This window comes from Centropristis striata, chromosome 7 (assembly GCF_030273125.1).
Source record: "Centropristis striata isolate RG_2023a ecotype Rhode Island chromosome 7, C.striata_1.0, whole genome shotgun sequence".
Taxonomy (NCBI): domain Eukaryota; kingdom Metazoa; phylum Chordata; class Actinopteri; order Perciformes; family Serranidae; genus Centropristis; species Centropristis striata.
The window spans coordinates 11,437,017-11,454,045 of record NC_081523.1 but is presented as its reverse complement, the minus strand read 5'-3'; the positions used below and the strand labels follow the sequence as shown (position 1 = coordinate 11,454,045).

The following is a 17,029-nucleotide window of genomic DNA, read 5'->3' as shown; positions in this document are numbered from 1 at the left end:
CGCAGGGATGGCAGAAGGGGGAGGGCGGAGTGTCTGAGGCGGACTTGACTCCATTTGTAATGAAGGATCTGATGAGCGGGGTTCAGATCAGGGCTGCCGCCGAGACCGCGAGGGCAATGAGAAGAGGAGCGATTTAAATGAGGAAGAAATCACATCCGCTCTGAGCGGATCTCTCAGCTTTCACAGCCGGCGGTGACCGGGGGGAGGCAGCGGAGAGGAGCAGCCGCCGTGTGCGCGCAGGGAGGCGGACACTGGAGCGAGACACAACCCGATGATATTTCGGAGCTTCACGGGGAGACATGGTGGATTTTTAAGAACCGACGCTGCAACATTTGGCCATTTGGATTTTTAAAAAACAATTTAGTGGAAATAAAAGAGCAAGATCAAAAAGAAAAACACGAGCAGGCTGCAGAGTGCGCAGCAGCAGGATGAGCGTGTTTTCTGCAGGGAGAGCAGAGCAGTGCGTTTGAGGTAAAGGCCCTCGGGGACACCATCCAAAATACACACGCACGCACACGGGTCAGACACAGGCTGTGGTGAGCTTATTTCATGTCAGTGATATGCACTTTAAGAGCTGCTTCCATTTCAATGCTGTTTACACACGGGGAGCCTCACCTCTTATTATTTTCATCCTTTAAAGTTGACAAATAAAATATTCATATTAATGCAAGTAATATAACCCACTCTGACATGTGGATTGTTAATATCACACACATATGCATGATCAATAGGAAGTATATGTACTGTCAACATCTTCGAAAGCAGTGATAGAGTTCAAGTTCATGCGCATTTAATCTCATTTTAAGTGGAAGCCTGTGATTGGATTATTACAGTGTACTAGTCACTAATTTATGCTATTTTGCAAAGAGAGTTGTTTGTGGATTTTCACAATATTATAAAAGTGCTTTTAGGTGCATAAAAGAAGGTAACATTAACTACTTCTTTGTGTATCCTTTAACAAAAAGACATCAATTGTCCACCAGTTTGACTGACCTTAATTTACCTAAACAGACATGATCCTAGTTAAATTCACTGTAGATCTTAAATTTAAATGACAGCCGTCCATTCTTTTCAAATAACCTGTGTGTGTGTGTGTGTGTGTGTGTGTGTGTGTGTGTGTGTGTGTGTGTGTGTGTGTGTGTGTGTGTGTGTGTGTGTGTGTGTGTGTGTGTCAGTGGGACATGGCAAACGGAGGGGACCAGTTCGGCCTTGCAGAGCGTCCGGATTCTGACTGCATGGATTCCCCAAAAGAGACCAAACAGGAAAATCCGAGCTACACCTTAAACTCACCAGCGTCACCGCAGACGACGTCCAGCCAGCAGGTACCGGCCTGTACTGTGGATCACAATGTAAATATGGATTTATTATTATTTTTTAAAATTTCAGATAACTTTATCTCCATATATATATGTGTGTGTGTGTGTGTGTGTGTGTTTTTATATTATTATTGATTGTATTATTAATATAATTAATTATTAATTATATTAGTTAAATTATTAAATTAAATAAATACATTTGTGGCCATGTGTCCTGCATAATGTAACTTCCAGCAAACTTGCTCTTCAGCTGCAGTGAGCACTGTTTATATTTCGCTGCAGGGGATGGAGGGAATCAAGGTTTTCCTCCATGACAGGGAACTTTGGACAAAGTTTGATGAAGTGGGAACTGAAATGATCATCACCAAGGCTGGACGGTAAGAGCTAGGAGGAAGAAATAATTTTCTTATGTTTGTTTTATTTGATATATTTGTGTATGTAATGTAGCATATTATAATTACTTTTATTTTGTTTTAATAAGATTCTTTTATTAGATTTTAGATAAGATGTTTTCATTATTTTTTGTCTTGTTTGCATTTTCACTTCAGTTACTATTTCATTCCTTTTTTTCTTGAGCTGCTGTTAAAAAGTTAATTTCCCCGATATGTGATCAGTAAAGTTTATTAATTCATTCATCATCTTTTCGACGCCGTGGGTTGAATGAACAAGAGGTCTGTCCCAAAAATACTTAAGGGACAAACTGTACTATGTGAATGTCCTCAGGCCTCAGGGGAAGTTTTGTCTCAGAGGACGCTGGCTGTGTATTTTATTATCTAAATCTGTGTTTTAAAGGACTTTTTTTTTTAATTATTTTTTATTCCTGAATGTGTTCTTTGTAGGAGGATGTTCCCCAGCTACAAGGTGAAGGTCACAGGACTTAATCCAAAAACAAAGTACATACTCCTGATGGACCTCGTGCCCGCAGACGACCACCGATACAAATTCGCAGACAACAAATGGTTCGTATAAAACAACATTTTTACTTGTGCAATGGGGGTAATCCAAAGTTAGATTGCCCTGCAAAACTTCTGAGTGGTGTAAGATAATCAAATATGCATCCATCCCCAGAGTACCAGTGCTGGTCAGCTTTCCAAGGACAGACTCTATTATTTATTAAAATAATAAAGATATGTAACCGTTTAAACGTCGTTTATGGAGTGAATTAAACAGTAACACCACCACTTAAAATTAATAAATAATTCTGCTACTGATAAAAGGCAAATATATTTCTTTGTAATGTGTGCCACTATTAATTTTACATCAGAAACCTTAGCCTAAACCCTCTGTAACAAATAAATAAAGGCTCTCTCTGTGCACCGTGTTGTTCTGGGTTTACCGCCTCTAAAGGTCGGGTCCTTCTTGCAGACCGGGATGGCCTAATTCCCCGTGTTTCCCCCTCTTGTCTGCCCGCCGGTTAAATCAGAGTATGAAGGGTTCACCGCGCGGACAGACTGCACAGATCGGATTAAAGTCTCCCATTCAGATGTTTGTTGTGCGGAGGGTAAAACCCGAACAGGCCACGGGTCCGTCAGTCAGTCAGTGAGTGAGTGCTCTGCCTCTCCACGGCGTCAGACTCTCGGTTGTTTCTGTGCAACGGGCCGGAAACAGCAGTCTGTGGATAAAAACACAAAGTCGATGCAGGCCTTCAGGCACATTTTGTTTTAAACAGATACAGTTTTTGTGTGATTTTGTGGGACATTACTCAGCGATTAATAACCTTTAATACAAATGTGTTTTGTATTTCTTCTGAATTTTCTTTTCTTTTAAATTATTTTTGCGAGGTCACGTCATTTGACCTTTACGTACGGCACACTCAAAAACAAAGGCCAGACTTCATGCAGCTTCACAGCATTTTTTAAACACAGCGACATGGTTGATATTTTTTCCAGGTCTTTATTTTTTTATTATTGGTTATTAGATCACATCCTCCACTAATTATTTTCGGCCCTATTTTTTGTGTGACGTGTGAATCATCACACGTCAATGAGAAACTCACCTGCAGCTCATTAACACATGGATTAAACGTTTTCTGAATAAGAACTCTAACTGGTTGGCCTTATAATAATGACTTGTAAGCACTGCTGTTGTTGCTGCTCAAAAAAGACTAGCCTATTTATTTATATAGGCCTATAAGAGTAATAAAGCAATGTTGTGTTTTCTTTTCTGTGATGCATTTTTTTTTTTACAAAATAATCAGAGCGAACCATAAGAGCGCCGACAAGGAACCACAGTAGCCAAAGAGTAGGCCTATAAGGTTAATAATGAAATCCTAACTATACGATTTCACTAATAGCGTCTGCGCATCAACTGCTGTTAAATAGCGAGAAAATAGACCAATAGTTCACAGAATCGATGGGTAGAACTGCAGCTTTCTTGGATGTTTGTGTTCTTTGTTAAGTTTTGTTTTTGTGGTGATTTCAGGTGTTTTTCGGCAGACAATGTTATAATGTAGGCTTCTCACTTGGCACCACACAACACCTCTCTGGCACAAAATAACACAGCAACCTTGGAGGAAACCGAGTTAATTTGGGTCGAATCAGCAAAGGTCCAGATGTGGGTCTGTGTGTATAAACTTAAAAACAAAAACATGGTGCATTATGTTTGTCTAATTAAAGCAGCAGATAGGCCTCCTGCAGCCGGCGGCAGCTGCAGGCAGAGCGGTGCCCGGCCGGTCAGACACGACCACTGTGACCCACTGAGCGTCAGTGTCTGACGACGTCAACGTCTTCTTTTTCTGATGTGATGCGTTTACTTTAAAGGTCGGTAACGGGGAAGGCGGAGCCCGCGATGCCCGGCAGGCTTTACGTTCATCCGGACTCTCCAGCCACCGGAGCTCACTGGAGCCGCCAGCTCGTCTCCTTTCAGAAGCTCAAACTCACCAACAACCACCTGGACCCCTTTGGACATGTGAGTCTGTCTTCTTTATAGTACATGTAGTGTATAAACTGCAGAACAAGAAATAATGATTCGGGTCTGTTTGCTTAACTTTAAAGAAAGAAAAAGAAAAGAGGAAATAAGATACGTTTCCATTCAATGTCATTGTGGCCCTATACTGTTAAGGCTAAAATTAAATGGGAATTTAAAAGACACTAAAGGACATAGAAATTAATCAATGGAATTGCTCTGTTGCATATCAAAAAGCCATAATGTACATTTTAAATAATCAACCCTGAGTGATGTTTTTGATTTGAGAAGAATGATCACACAAAGTGAAGTTAGTCTCAGGTCCAGTTAAAGCCAGGCTGGCACACATACCCACATGTAGCTCGTACATATAACTCAGCAGACATCATAACATAACACAAATCAGCACGAGGGCAGAGCGGCCACACTTCAGTCTCAACACAGAGGCTCAGTGTTTCATGGCTGCAGTCATCCTGCAGCACATACAGTCTACAGTAACAGTCTGAGTCCGTATAAACTGTGTTTCACGAGGCAGGTGAGCAACTATTGTTTTTGCGCGCGCGTCGTCCTACGTTTACGCGCGCGGAAACAAAACAGAGCAGTAATCTTTTCAGGCTTGTTAAATTAGAGGTAATGATTTCAATGACTCTAAAGCCCATTAGCTAATGCATGTCACCGGCGGACACGTCACTGCGATTTAACTGAGCCCCCCCACCCCCCAGATAAACAAACGCGCACGCGCCCATGCGTGTGCATAAACAGACGGCTGTGATCCAATTAAAAAAAACACTTGTGGAGTTGCCAGTGTTGTGGTTAAGTGGTTAATAGTTAAGACTAGGATTGAATACACTGCAGTTGTTATTGTTTTAAATTGTTGCTATGTTCAAGACAGATGTAGCAAAGTTTCAGCATTTAGAATGAATGAATTAATGAATAAATAAATAAATAAATAAATAAATAAATAAATAAATAAATAAATTAGTAAATGCAGAGGAAGTGCACAAACAACTTTGCTAAGTTACTCTAAATGTAACTGAAAAAAGATAAAATAGTCTGCCAGGTTAATGATCAATGGTTACATCAAATTATATTATTATTATCAAAGTATATTATTATTATTTCCAAAATGTCAGACTATGAGGAGTCCAGTGGTCTTAAAATAACTAGTGATGAAACTATTTGTGGACTAATAGATTAGTCAAGGGATAGAAAAGTACTCGCCAACTATTTTGATAATTGGTTAATTGTGTTTTCAGCCTCTCAAATAAGGAGATTTACAACTTTTCTCTGTTTTATTATATTATATATTTTTCACCAACTTGGACTTTGAGGAACTGGGATGGGAATTTTTCACTATAATTTGATAGTTTATAGACCAAACAATTAATGGAAAAAATAATTGTCAGATCAATTGATAATGTTAATAATCATTAGTTGCAGCTCTAATAATAACCATATATAATTTAGTTGTGGCTGAAAGAAGGCGGTCACAGATTAAACTAAATTCATTTAGCCTAAATAATAATAATAATATCCTTCACTTTGTTTTAAGTTGGTAGCTATCCTTGTTTCCATGCATGTCTTTTTGGTAACACTGTAATGAAGAAGATACCTTTATAGGAAAAAAATAGCATCAACAACAAATCATTGACCTGTATGCTACACTACTAAAATATTCTTACATTCATGCAGAAAAAATGGCATCAATGTTTTATAAATCCTGGCTATGGCCTTGTAAAATAATACATTGACTTACATCAGTTTGATCCTACTAATATGAGTTTAATATCTGTCTGAAAGATTAATGTCATCCCAGAAATCTGTGTACCTTGACATACGTTGGGTTCACCCTCCACCTGGCCCCCATCTATAGTCCTGGTCTCAGCATCTGCTGGTGGGGAACATGACAGGTCTGTCAATCTCACCTCCTCAATCTCTCCCTGTGCAGATAATACTCAACTCCATGCACAAATACCAGCCTCGCCTCCATATTGTCAAGGCGGACGAGAACAACGGCTTCGGCTCAAAAAATACAGCTTTCTGCACCCACGTCTTCTCTGAGACAGCCTTCATCGCTGTGACGTCCTACCAGAACCACAAGGTACGCGCTACACAACACACGGTTCACTATAAAATACTGTTAAAATATAGAAAATAAAAGTCCTTTTGTGTTTGAGAAAGAGTGCATCTAAATCATCTTAATGGGTAAAACTAATACAGTAATTGGAGGTTACAATAATCAAAAATGGAATATAATTAGTAACATGGAGACTATGGGCAACCACATAATAATCCAAAAATTATGGAAATGGTTCTCAAAGTCTTATGTGTGCATTTCAGATGTCTTCTACTGTCAAATTTGTGACCGTTAAGATAAATGTATGAAGATTTGGCTTTGGTCGCTGACCACATTAAAACTTCTGTCGATCACCCACACACACAGACAGACAGACACACACACACACACACACACACACACACACCTAACACTCACATGCACATGTTTTCTTTGTTTGTATTACTGACTGTATTTTGTATCCAGAAAGTCACTTTGCATCGACTTTGTTTATGTGTCCTTATTCTGTATTTGTAAATATGTCCAAAAATAAGTTGTTCCTGTGTGTGTGTGTGTGTCTGTGTGTTTGTGAAAGAGAGAGGGGGGGTGAGCGTGTGTGAAAGAGAGATAGAGAGAGGGAGAGAGAGAGAGAGAGTGTGTGAGTGTTGGTCTGTAATGACCTGTTTCTTTCCCTTGATCTTGGCTGATCCAGTTTTCTCGACATCTACTAGAAAGACAGATTGCTGCAGCTTTAAGCCGCTCTGCTGGTTACATTTTCACAAGATAGCTTCAATTTGATCACGGTTCATAATAAAACATAAATAACATGAACCAATTAATTTAAACCATAATTTTTTTTCAGTATACCTAAACACGTTTTTTTAAAACAGGCCTAAATTCTGCAGTTTTATCAACAGCTCTTTTATTTTATTTTTGTATAATAAATATTAAAAACAAAAACATAAAAGTTTCTGAATTTACAACAAGTATTTAATCCATCAGTGCACATACATTTGTTGATAATAGAAGTTAGTTTTTAATTTATAAAAAAGTTTATAACAGTTTAATTATTATTATTAACAGTTTAAGTTTAATTTATACTGAAAAGCTGAGGCACTGTAGTTTATGTGTACACATAATGATTTTAACTGTTAATAGCAATGTATGTATATAATTACACATTTTGTATTTTAAAGTTAACTACTAATTTATATTATTATTATTATTATTATTATTATTACTATTTCTATTATTATGATTATTATTATTATTATTATTATTATTAAAAGTGGCATTGGCAGAAGCAGTAGACAATAGTAAACACAGTAGATGTAACCACTGAATTAGTTTCAAGTATGTCAAATAGTTTTCACTTTCCAGAACTATTAAATTTATGGTTATTGTGTTAAAAAAAACTTTATATCTTCATCATATATTTAGTAACAAATACCATGCCTATCACATTGTTTATTCCAACATTCATGTATAAAATTAGAACTACTGAGCCAATAGTTTGGTGGAGGCTGTCAGAATTAATCGGCACTTCAAAGTTTGTTTGGACCCGAGCTCGTGTCAGATTTCCAGCCTCTCCGCCTGCAGTGTGATGGACACACTGTGCGAAGGTTTCCCTCCATGACATCACTGAGAAAAGTTTGAAGACTTAAACATCAAAGCTCGCAGCTTTGGACCTCTAAAAGCTTTGGCCTGAAATCCTTAAACCTGGCGACTGTTTGGGTAAACAGTTTATTCTGTGTCAGCTGGCGAGGACACTGTCCGCTCCGTTAGAAATGTCAGTGGCTGAGGAATGTTGGCCGTGCAGAGCTTCGGCGGGGCCGCTTTTAACATCTGCAGGGCCTCTCACTAATAGTAAACTATTGACTCTCAGTCAATGAGGAGGACGGTTAAAAGACAGAAGGTGCCTTTGTGTATCTTGCATGTGTGTTTGTTTGGGCCTCTGCTCGTTCTGTGGTGTAATGCTTGTGTCTCCGCTAAAGATTTTCTATGTTTTGTGCTCAGATTACACAGCTGAAGATAGAGAATAATCCTTTTGCTAAGGGCTTCAGAGGCAGTGATGACAACGAGCTGCACCGCATGGCCAAACTGCAAGGGTGAGTATAGCTGTGTGTGTGTGTGTGTGTGTGTGTGTGTGTGTGTGTGTGTGTGTGTGTGTGTGTGTGTGTGTGTGTGTGTGTGTGCGTGTGTCTTAACTATCTGCATTCTTGTGAGCATTCATAAGAAATACAATCTATTCTCTCTCTAAGGGTTGTTATGATGGGGTACATATGGTCTAAGACATGACTGTGTGTGTGTGTGTGTGTGTGTGTGTGTGTGTGTGTGTGTGTGTGTGTGTGTGTATTGTCACCTGAAGGTTGATCTTAGCCTGAAACCTCAACCAGAGCGTGCAGCACAAACACAACACCACTGAGCCTGCATTGATAGATAGATGATATCACGTTGCTGCTGGTCTATTAGACTGTCACTGCTGATCAGCTGATGACCCTACATGGTGTCTGTTTGCGTGTTGAACTAATCTCCATTCAAGCCCTGTTGTGGCAGGCAGTTTAGAGATTTTAATAAGCCAATGTTAGAGGCAGTTACAGAGGGGAGGGGGGGTCGATGAGGAGGGCGGCATTAAACACAGCAGCCTTGTGTTATTGTGCTGCTGTGGTTGGTGGAGAGAAGAGGAGCGCAGAGGAGAGGAGAGTCTATCTGAAGTGACACACGGATGGATGTTTATTTTTAGAGCGGCGTATTATCTCACAACAGGACTAGCTGTGTGTATGTGCATGCATGAGTGTGTGTCAGTATCTCAGCGAGGGTCAGGGAGATGTGGCCCGCTGTCCCCTACATACCACAGAGTTCACCAAGAGGGCAGTGTGTGCAGAGAGAGAGATCAGAGCTGAAAGGATGGAGAACAGCTAAGTAGACTTGAAAGAAAATGAAAAAAACAGGAGCACACACACACAACCAGGCGGAATGTAATGTAACAGAAGTACCTGTACAGAGTCAGGAGAGGTCTTTAGCAGCACAAATAACAACATCAGATGCAAATTGTTGCTTCTGCTGTAATTCTCAACCCACCTCTCTCTCTCTGTTTCAGTAAGGACTACCCTGTGGTCCCTCGCAGTACTGTCCGTCAGAGGGCCTGCTCCACTGGGAGTCCCTTCAGTGGGGACGGTAGGGGTCTTCGGGGTTCCCCTGAAGCTGTCGGGTCCCCCTACAGCTGTGAGAACGGCTTGAGCAGCGGAAGTCCCCAGGAGCTGCATAGGGCTCCTCCTGCACACTACACCCTGCCTCATCCTCACCTGCAGCACGGCCAGCAGCCGCAGGTCTACCACTGCACCAAGAGGAAAGGTAGGAGGTCACTGTGTGCCTCTGCCTTCAGTTACACTGTGTAGAAAGAAAATGACTACTGAAAAGCACTAGGAAATTAACGTAATCGATGTGAAAAAGCAAATGCATCCAAAAAAACAGCTTTACATTAATTAGTTCTGTGACTGGCATTCAGTCTGTGTTTGCAAACTGTGAGTATAATTAACATCATGATTTACTGAGGCAGCAGCTGAATGAATGAATAAACAAGTTATTTTCAAGTCTGGCCATTTACTCATGCTTGCATGAGTTCATTCACACGTATTAATCAACAGCAAAAAGAAAATCCGTAATGATGACTGTACAGCTACTTCTGCACTTTGCTCGACATTGGAGAGAAAAAAAATTTAATGAGGCTGAAAATAATAAATACGAACATTCCCAAACATTTTGTAAGAGTGCAGCTAAATCTTTTGGTTTGCACACTTAACTGATCACTTAGCTAATCACTTAGCTAATCATGTGTGACAAGTTAACTGTGCTTTCAGGCTGATGAGGCCATTTGATTAAAATGAAAAAAAAAAACTTACTAAAGGCTCTTTACATCTGGACTATGCTTCTTTGCAAATGGTCTGTATTAATGATTAGCATAGCCTATACATTCTGCCATTAATATGTGCTGGGTTTTGTAAAATGTATAATTGCAATATTGATGCTAATGAAAAATAGTTTTTCATAATATGTGCCCTTGAAAGAAATACTTCACGTTTAAAATAACAATTTGTATATTAATGACTCTGTGTTGCCTTGAGTTCGTGAAGAAAAGTTAGTTTTTCTTGCAAAAAAAATGCAGCCAAAAACATAGTAAATACTTAATGCATTGAAGGGAATGGAGTGTTTTTTGAATGGAGAGTTTTATCAAAATATTTGTTTGCAGTATAATCCAAGTCTTATCACTCACTTGAAAAACCTACAACTAAAGCCTTACTATTACTAACTTTTGTGTACATTTCCTTCCTTTCTCTGCTTCCTGAAGTGTATTTCTCAGTTTTCGTTTCGTTTTCATTAGTGTAAAATATGAAAATAACACAGTATTTTCTCTCCGTCTGTCTCTCTCTTTAGTGGATGAGAACTGCTCTTCAGGAAACCGGCAGCACCCATACAAGAAGCCCTTCACTGGCAGCTCTCCAAGTGAGGGAGAGTCTTACTACCACCCCTCCTCCTATCCTCCTCCTCCACCTGGTCTGTCCAACAACCTGCTCACTGACTCCCCCTACAGCTCAGACATGGGACAGCGTCAGGCGTGCATGTTTGCCGGCTCCGAGCCCAGACTGGATGAACTCAACTGTACATCCTGGTCCTACACCTGCCCGCTCCCCTCCGCCATGACCCCCATGGAGCCCTACCCACCTTACACCCCTCATCCTCCCTACAGCTCCAGCCCTCAGGGCTCTCGACTCAGCGCTATAGCCCACCAGAGTTCTCCGCCTCTGGGAGAACACATCGCCCATGACCCCTATCAGAGCTCTGGACCTCCGTCTCAGAGCTCCCAAAACATTCACAGCCGGCAGCTCAGCCCTCCTCTACGAGAGTATCCTCGCTACACGCCCAACCTGTCTCCGCCTCTCTACCACACGCTAGAGACGCACACACACATCAGGTGTGGAGTCCCAGAGTGGAGTGCAGCCTCCTAACTGACCCAGAGGACTGAAAGACTTATTAGTGGACAGAGATTCCTCGTCTCAAACTCCTTCTTTCTGCTCTTCTGAAAAACGCTGCGCCATATACAGACTAAATATGATATTACCTTTGTAAAATATTTGTGAAAAGTGTGATTTTGTGCTGTGTGAAGAGGTGCGTCATGTTAACCCCCTGTGCTGGATGGAGCCGTGGAAGAGTGGACTTGGACATCCATGAAGATTCTGACGTTCACGAAAAAAAAAAAATGTCTGAACAGCACAATCAAAGTTGTACTTTATCGTCTTTTCATAACCCAAAGACTGGTGTCATCCAAATGTTTGCACTGTGAGCCCTGATTAGGCCGGACCGTGAGCAGCATTAGGCTGTTCTCCTCTCAATGACTCCCTCTCTCTCCGTTGTGAAGGATGTAAATTGTGACCCACTGTCAGACAGGCAGTAACATTTACTGACCAAAATAATCTCAGCTCTCACAGCCGAGCCTGAGGGACACGTTTTTTCTCTTTAGTGGAGCAAAGCGCAGCTCCATGCTCAGTCTCAGTGAAGGAGAAAAGGCATGAGTCGTCTGTGTGTGCGTGTGTGTGTGTTTGTATGTAAAGCCTATGTCAGCTCAGCTCAAGGATGCTATGAGTTAATTTCCAATGAGACAGGCAGTAGTAGCTGCAGGCTGCACCATAGAAATAAACAGTTTGTTTAGACCACGCTACAGGCTGAAGGACCTGTAAACACTGCTTCCACTGCATTCTGGGTAAATGCACAACTCAGCGTCACGCAGCTGTCACCGATGTCCTCTCAGTCACCCCCAGCTGACCAATCAGCTTTCGCCATTCACTGAGAGCCAGCCAATGAGCAGGCGGCTTCCTTTTATCCCCAGCTGACCAGTCAGAGCAGGAGCGCAGCATGCTTCATGTGTGCGTGTGTGTGGCCCATTTTTGTTTGTTTCTGAATTATTCATGAGTCCGGTGCTGATCCTTGACATGAAAGGATTGCTCAGCAAACGTAAAGAATCACAGTGCTGTGAGGTTGACGCACCAACTCGTTAAAATATTCTTTTTAGCCTCTTTATTTTTAATCTGAATGCTCCCTGTCACATCCATACAGCGCGTCCGCATTAATCGCTCTGACAAGATTGGGTTAAATACATTTCCCTGCAGATATGAGTAGCATTACCGTCCTCCTTTCAGCTAACTGTAAAGAAACATTTGTGGACACACTGTGTAAGCTGAGATTTTGGTTTATTTTTGTGTAATGAAGCAGTTTTTATATATTTGCCAAGTGTTTTACATGCAGTAACATGTGAGAAGGTGCTCAAACGTTACAAACCATCAGTGTGCAGAGAGCAGGGGCCTCATTACAGATAGTATCCTAACTGCTTGCCCTATCTTAAGTTTAGTTTCAAAAATAGGAGAAATCCTGACTGCCTATTGCAGAACCAATTTCTAAACTCATGAGGGTGTTGACCTTTTCTGTCTAAAGAAATCTTAACTATAGCTGTAAATTTGATTCTTCAGTGAGCACTCGTCTGGTCATGCAGGTTTCTTTGACTATATTGAACCGGTAATATAATTATAATATAATATAATATCAACATCTCTCGTTAGGTCTCATGAAAAAAAAAAGGCAGCTGTTAAATTTTAGCTGCGAGCAGTCGGAAGCACTAATTGTGTCAGTGAAGGAGAGGAAACCCCAGCTTTAAGGGAAGTTTTTCCTCTCAATTATTATCCTCTCAAAGACAAATATTTTTACAATCCTGGTTCTTAAAAAAGTTAGGACGTTGTCTAAATAAAACAGAATGCTTAATTTCTTCATCCTTTTTCACATATATTTCATTGAAAACTGACAATATGATATATGTTCAAACTGATAAACTTTTGCTTTTTTGTAAATGTACACTCTGTTCAATTCTGAATTTGATGTTTTTATGTTTTATTAACATTTTACACAGCGTCCTAACTTTATTGGGATTGGGGTTGTAATTTAGGTGATTAATTAATTTTAAAACAAACAGTTGTCATTAAAGATTAATTCAATCAAATAAAAATCAATCATCAAATTTTTTCGCAATGATTTGTCTTGACAGTTAGTAAATTTATACTCATTCATAAGTTGTCGGGTAATTTTAAAGCATCATCGTACGGGTTTCGAAGCCTTTTAATCATTATATTTTTGTGTTCATGTCATGCCATTTTAAGGCAGTTATTTTGAAATTAGGACAAGGTCTATGCCATCCTAACTAAGAATATTTAATTTGGCAAATCCCTTAATTCGGACTGTTCTGTAATAGCTAAACTCCTATTAAAAGATTAGATTTTTTTCTGAGCTGCGGTTAGGAAACATGTTTCTGTAATACCAAAAATTCTAAATATTATCTGTAATTAGGCCCCAGATCCTCGTCATTCCTGGATGTGTATTTGATTTGTGTGTGTGTGTGTGAGAGAGAGTATGTGTGTGTGTGTGTGTGTGTGTGTGTGTGTGTTACAATGAGATTTTTTTTATAACCGTATTCCTGCTCATAGTATTTATTACTCTAGATTTGTAAAGATTAGTTTGTTGTTAACTTGTGAAACAAGACGGTATTGTTCAGAGATATTTGTTTCTCTTTGAAGGTTTGTTTCTGGTTTCACCTTCCATCTCCAAGTGGTGATAAATAGTTGTGATAAACAAACAAAACATTTCTGTTCTATGGAAATAAAGACAGATTTATATACAGAAAATTGAATAAATTTTAGAGAATTTTGCGCAAGTCAAGCCGTTGTAGTGTTCTTCTTCTTCTTTGTGATCGGACAGCAAACACAGCAGAGACAAACTATTAACATTCCCAGCGGGTTATTTAAAGTAACTCGGGAGTGGAAACTCTTTTAAGTGCGGTGCAGTTTATCAGTTTCAATGCATGTATCAATATGAAGGACCTGATGACAACAGCACTCTGCACCTTTCCCCAAATGTTCCAAAAGTGTCTAACAACCTCATTCAATAACGTATTGTTTAAAGTATAACAGTGAGTGTGCTATGCTGTCTTATCATGATAAGGGACCACAGTGTCTCGAAGTCTTCCACCCCCCAGAGTAGTGCTGGGGTGCTGTGCATACCTTGTCCGCCTCCTCTTATCTCTGACAGGTTGTTTAGCATCTCCAGTCTCCACCAGCTGGACCCCCTCACTGATGCCCAGAGAGGGGTGGGGTCTGCTGGGATGCGGGACAAAGAAAGGTGGGGGTGCGTTGGTGGTCCCCCCCGTTCCCTTCTCTTCTCTCCAGCCTCCCGTCCTCCCTCCTCTCTCTCCTGACGTCTCGTGTTTCTGAGTCTCTCACAGCAAAGTTAACCTCTTACACCTTACACCTGCTCGGGGTTTACAGCACATTTATTTTGAAAGAACAAATGGACGTAACATGCGGAGATTTATTTAGAAAAGGCTGCTAAATCATTAAACTTCTAACCCGCTGTATTTACAATTAATTGCATGGTTATATGTCAGTTGTCAGACCTCCCTCTCTCTCCTTCTCTTTCTCTCTTTCTTGCTTTCTCTCTCTCTCTCTCGTACACCATAAGGTCAGAGGTTAAGCAGGCAGCTCTTCAGAGGGTCTGTTCCTCCTTAACCCTTCGTCTCCAGACAAACTCGGGCCAGGATGAGGAGTGGTGGGGAGGGGGTGGAAGAGTGAGGTCCCATGCAGGGGCCTCTGACTCTGGAGATGGATTGCTTCGCTTCATGTTTGCTTGTACAGTAACAGAGCTGCGTGATGACTTCTGTATGGCTGGAAGTTAGCTGGGAGAATAAAGCTTTGGGTAAAGTAATATTAAACACACGAGTGTATATGTGTGTGTGCGTGAAAGACCTTAATCCATTTGTGGAGGACTTTCTCAGACACTGGTCGGACAGTAGATTGATGAACCTTTGTGATCAAAGAGCCTAAGTGGTGCTTATCGTTATCTCCCCAACGCCCCCCCTAACACACACACACACACACACACACACACACCACAAACCCCCCCCCAAGCTGCCCTCTACATATTCTCCTTTTCTCATCCATACCCAAATCTACTTGTCCGTGATGGTTTCTAACAGACGCAGAACACAAACAACCACACACACTTTTTTTTTGTCATGTGCACAGACGAGACACCACGCATTAACAGAGAAAGAAAGACTGACATTTTCAAATGTCACACATTTGGCCTGCAGACCTAAATTTTTGTATAAGACTAAACTGGGATGGTTGCTGCAGAGGGCTTACGTTTCTGCTGTATGCTGTGTCCCTACGTAAGCAGAGCAATTCCTCTTGTAAAGGAAGCTTTTTAAAAGGCATCAAAGACTTATTTGAAGCTTATTTCATTACAGTCTGAACTATTGGTTTGAATCTATAAATGTGTATCTGGAGTCTCTTGCAGGACACTGAGAGGCATTTGTGTGATGTCCAGCATTAGTGATGCCATTTTATGTGGAATAAGTGGTCTGAGATGGAGTGTAATTGGTAAAGTTGATTACGGTTTGTCTCCATGGGTCTGATGGTACTCCGTCTCTGTGGCAGTAAAGAGCAACAGCTCAGTCCCCCCTGACCAAGGGGCAACCTCCAAGGCTGAGGAATTAAGCCAATGTGGAAGTGCCAAAAACTGCAGTTCCTTGACTGCCCAGTTGAGGCTGTCTTCAATAGCGAGTCAGTACTCATAGACCCCCATGTTAAAATGACTAACTTTAAAGCAGAAATAAACATGCAAAAAAGTTTTGTCTCTATAGCTAATTTCTTCAAAGGCTTAAAGTTAAGCATAATTAAGGGCATGGCCACTTTGAGTGACAGGTGGAAGTCTCACTGTCGCCACTATATTCAGCCTGCCCCAGCTCACCCACGCTCCACCTCTTTGTTCCTTTTTTGTTCCCCTTCAAGTCTCGGTTAAAAGTAGTAGTTGTAGTTGTAGTTGTAGTTGCTTGTCAAAATAAACTTTCATGATCACAGGAAATGGTTAACTTTATGCAATTAAAGCACTTGATTTAGGTTAGGGGGAAAATCAGGGTTAAGTTTAAAAACAACTACTTAACAGTTACTGAACGTGGTTATGCAGGTTCACTCCAAATAACAACCTGCCAGCCTCTCTAAACAGACCTTCATGCTATTAGTATTACCTTCATTGCTCAGAACATCTAAAATGAAAATGGTGGGCGCTGAAGGCCATGACAAATGTTCTGATGAGTTGCGTAAGGCAGGTTGACAATGACTAAACAACCAAAACTACATATTAATCGTGGGCAGCAGGCTTCAAGCGACTATGAAGCTTGTGGCTGGAGTGAATTTTAAAGATACCCAAGTAACATAACGAGCACTTTAACAAATGACTCTTAGCAGAGAGTAATAAGTAAAGTAATGAATTTAAGTGATAAATTATTATTATTTTAGTCACAAGCCCAACACTGGCTGCTGAATGTATCCAACCAGTCTTTTTTCAGCGTATGTTAATATACTAAGCCATAGGTTTCTGTAATTAGACTCAGTAAGCAGAGGAGAGCACAATGGCAGTGCAATAATGTAAAACAATGAATGCTTGGCCATTACATGTGGTGCATGAGGTTTATTTGAATGATACTATCCATCCTTGTTGTTATTTAAAAGCCACAAGAATGGGGTCTAATGCTGTTAAGCACAGTATAGAAAGAAGACTGAGAACCAAAGCTAATTTCCTCCTAAATGAGAGTTTATGGCTGAAACAGCCCTGAAATCACTGAAGTAGATCTTAATATGAGCATAAGGGCTGTCAC

At 40.6% G+C, this 17,029-nt stretch overlaps 1 protein-coding gene across 2 annotated transcripts; it reads left to right on the top strand.

Annotated features, from left to right (window-relative positions):
• Positions 1 to 22: 22 nt before the first annotated feature.
• Positions 23 to 14,019, top strand: tbx5b (T-box transcription factor 5b). Of its 2 annotated transcripts, none has more exons than XM_059338242.1 (9): positions 23 to 471; positions 1,176 to 1,322; positions 1,599 to 1,693; positions 2,156 to 2,275; positions 4,076 to 4,223; positions 6,169 to 6,321; positions 8,293 to 8,384; positions 9,377 to 9,630; positions 10,711 to 14,019. In XM_059338242.1, the coding sequence occupies exons 2-9, from the start codon at positions 1,182 to 1,184 to the stop codon at positions 11,280 to 11,282; spliced, it is 1,575 nt and encodes a 524-aa protein (XP_059194225.1). In that variant the 5' UTR covers positions 23 to 471; positions 1,176 to 1,181; the 3' UTR covers positions 11,283 to 14,019. The 2 variants fall into 2 exon arrangements, with proteins under 2 accessions (XP_059194225.1, XP_059194223.1); XM_059338240.1 differs by having other exon boundaries at positions 1,176 to 1,349.
• Positions 14,020 to 17,029: the final 3,010 nt, after the last annotated feature.

What these genes read in the sequence shown, in the direction of transcription:
- tbx5b (XM_059338240.1), top strand. Translation starts at nt 1,182, where the DNA reads ATGGCAAACGGAGGGGACCAGTTCGGCCTTGCAGAGCGTCCGGATTCT. An exon ending in AAATTCGCAGACAACAAATG is followed by an intron (nt 2,276 to 4,075) that starts GTTCGTATAAAA and finishes TTTACTTTAAAG; the next exon opens with GTCGGTAACGGGGAAGGCGG. An exon ending in ACCTGGACCCCTTTGGACAT is followed by an intron (nt 4,224 to 6,168) that starts GTGAGTCTGTCT and finishes CTCCCTGTGCAG; the next exon opens with ATAATACTCAACTCCATGCA.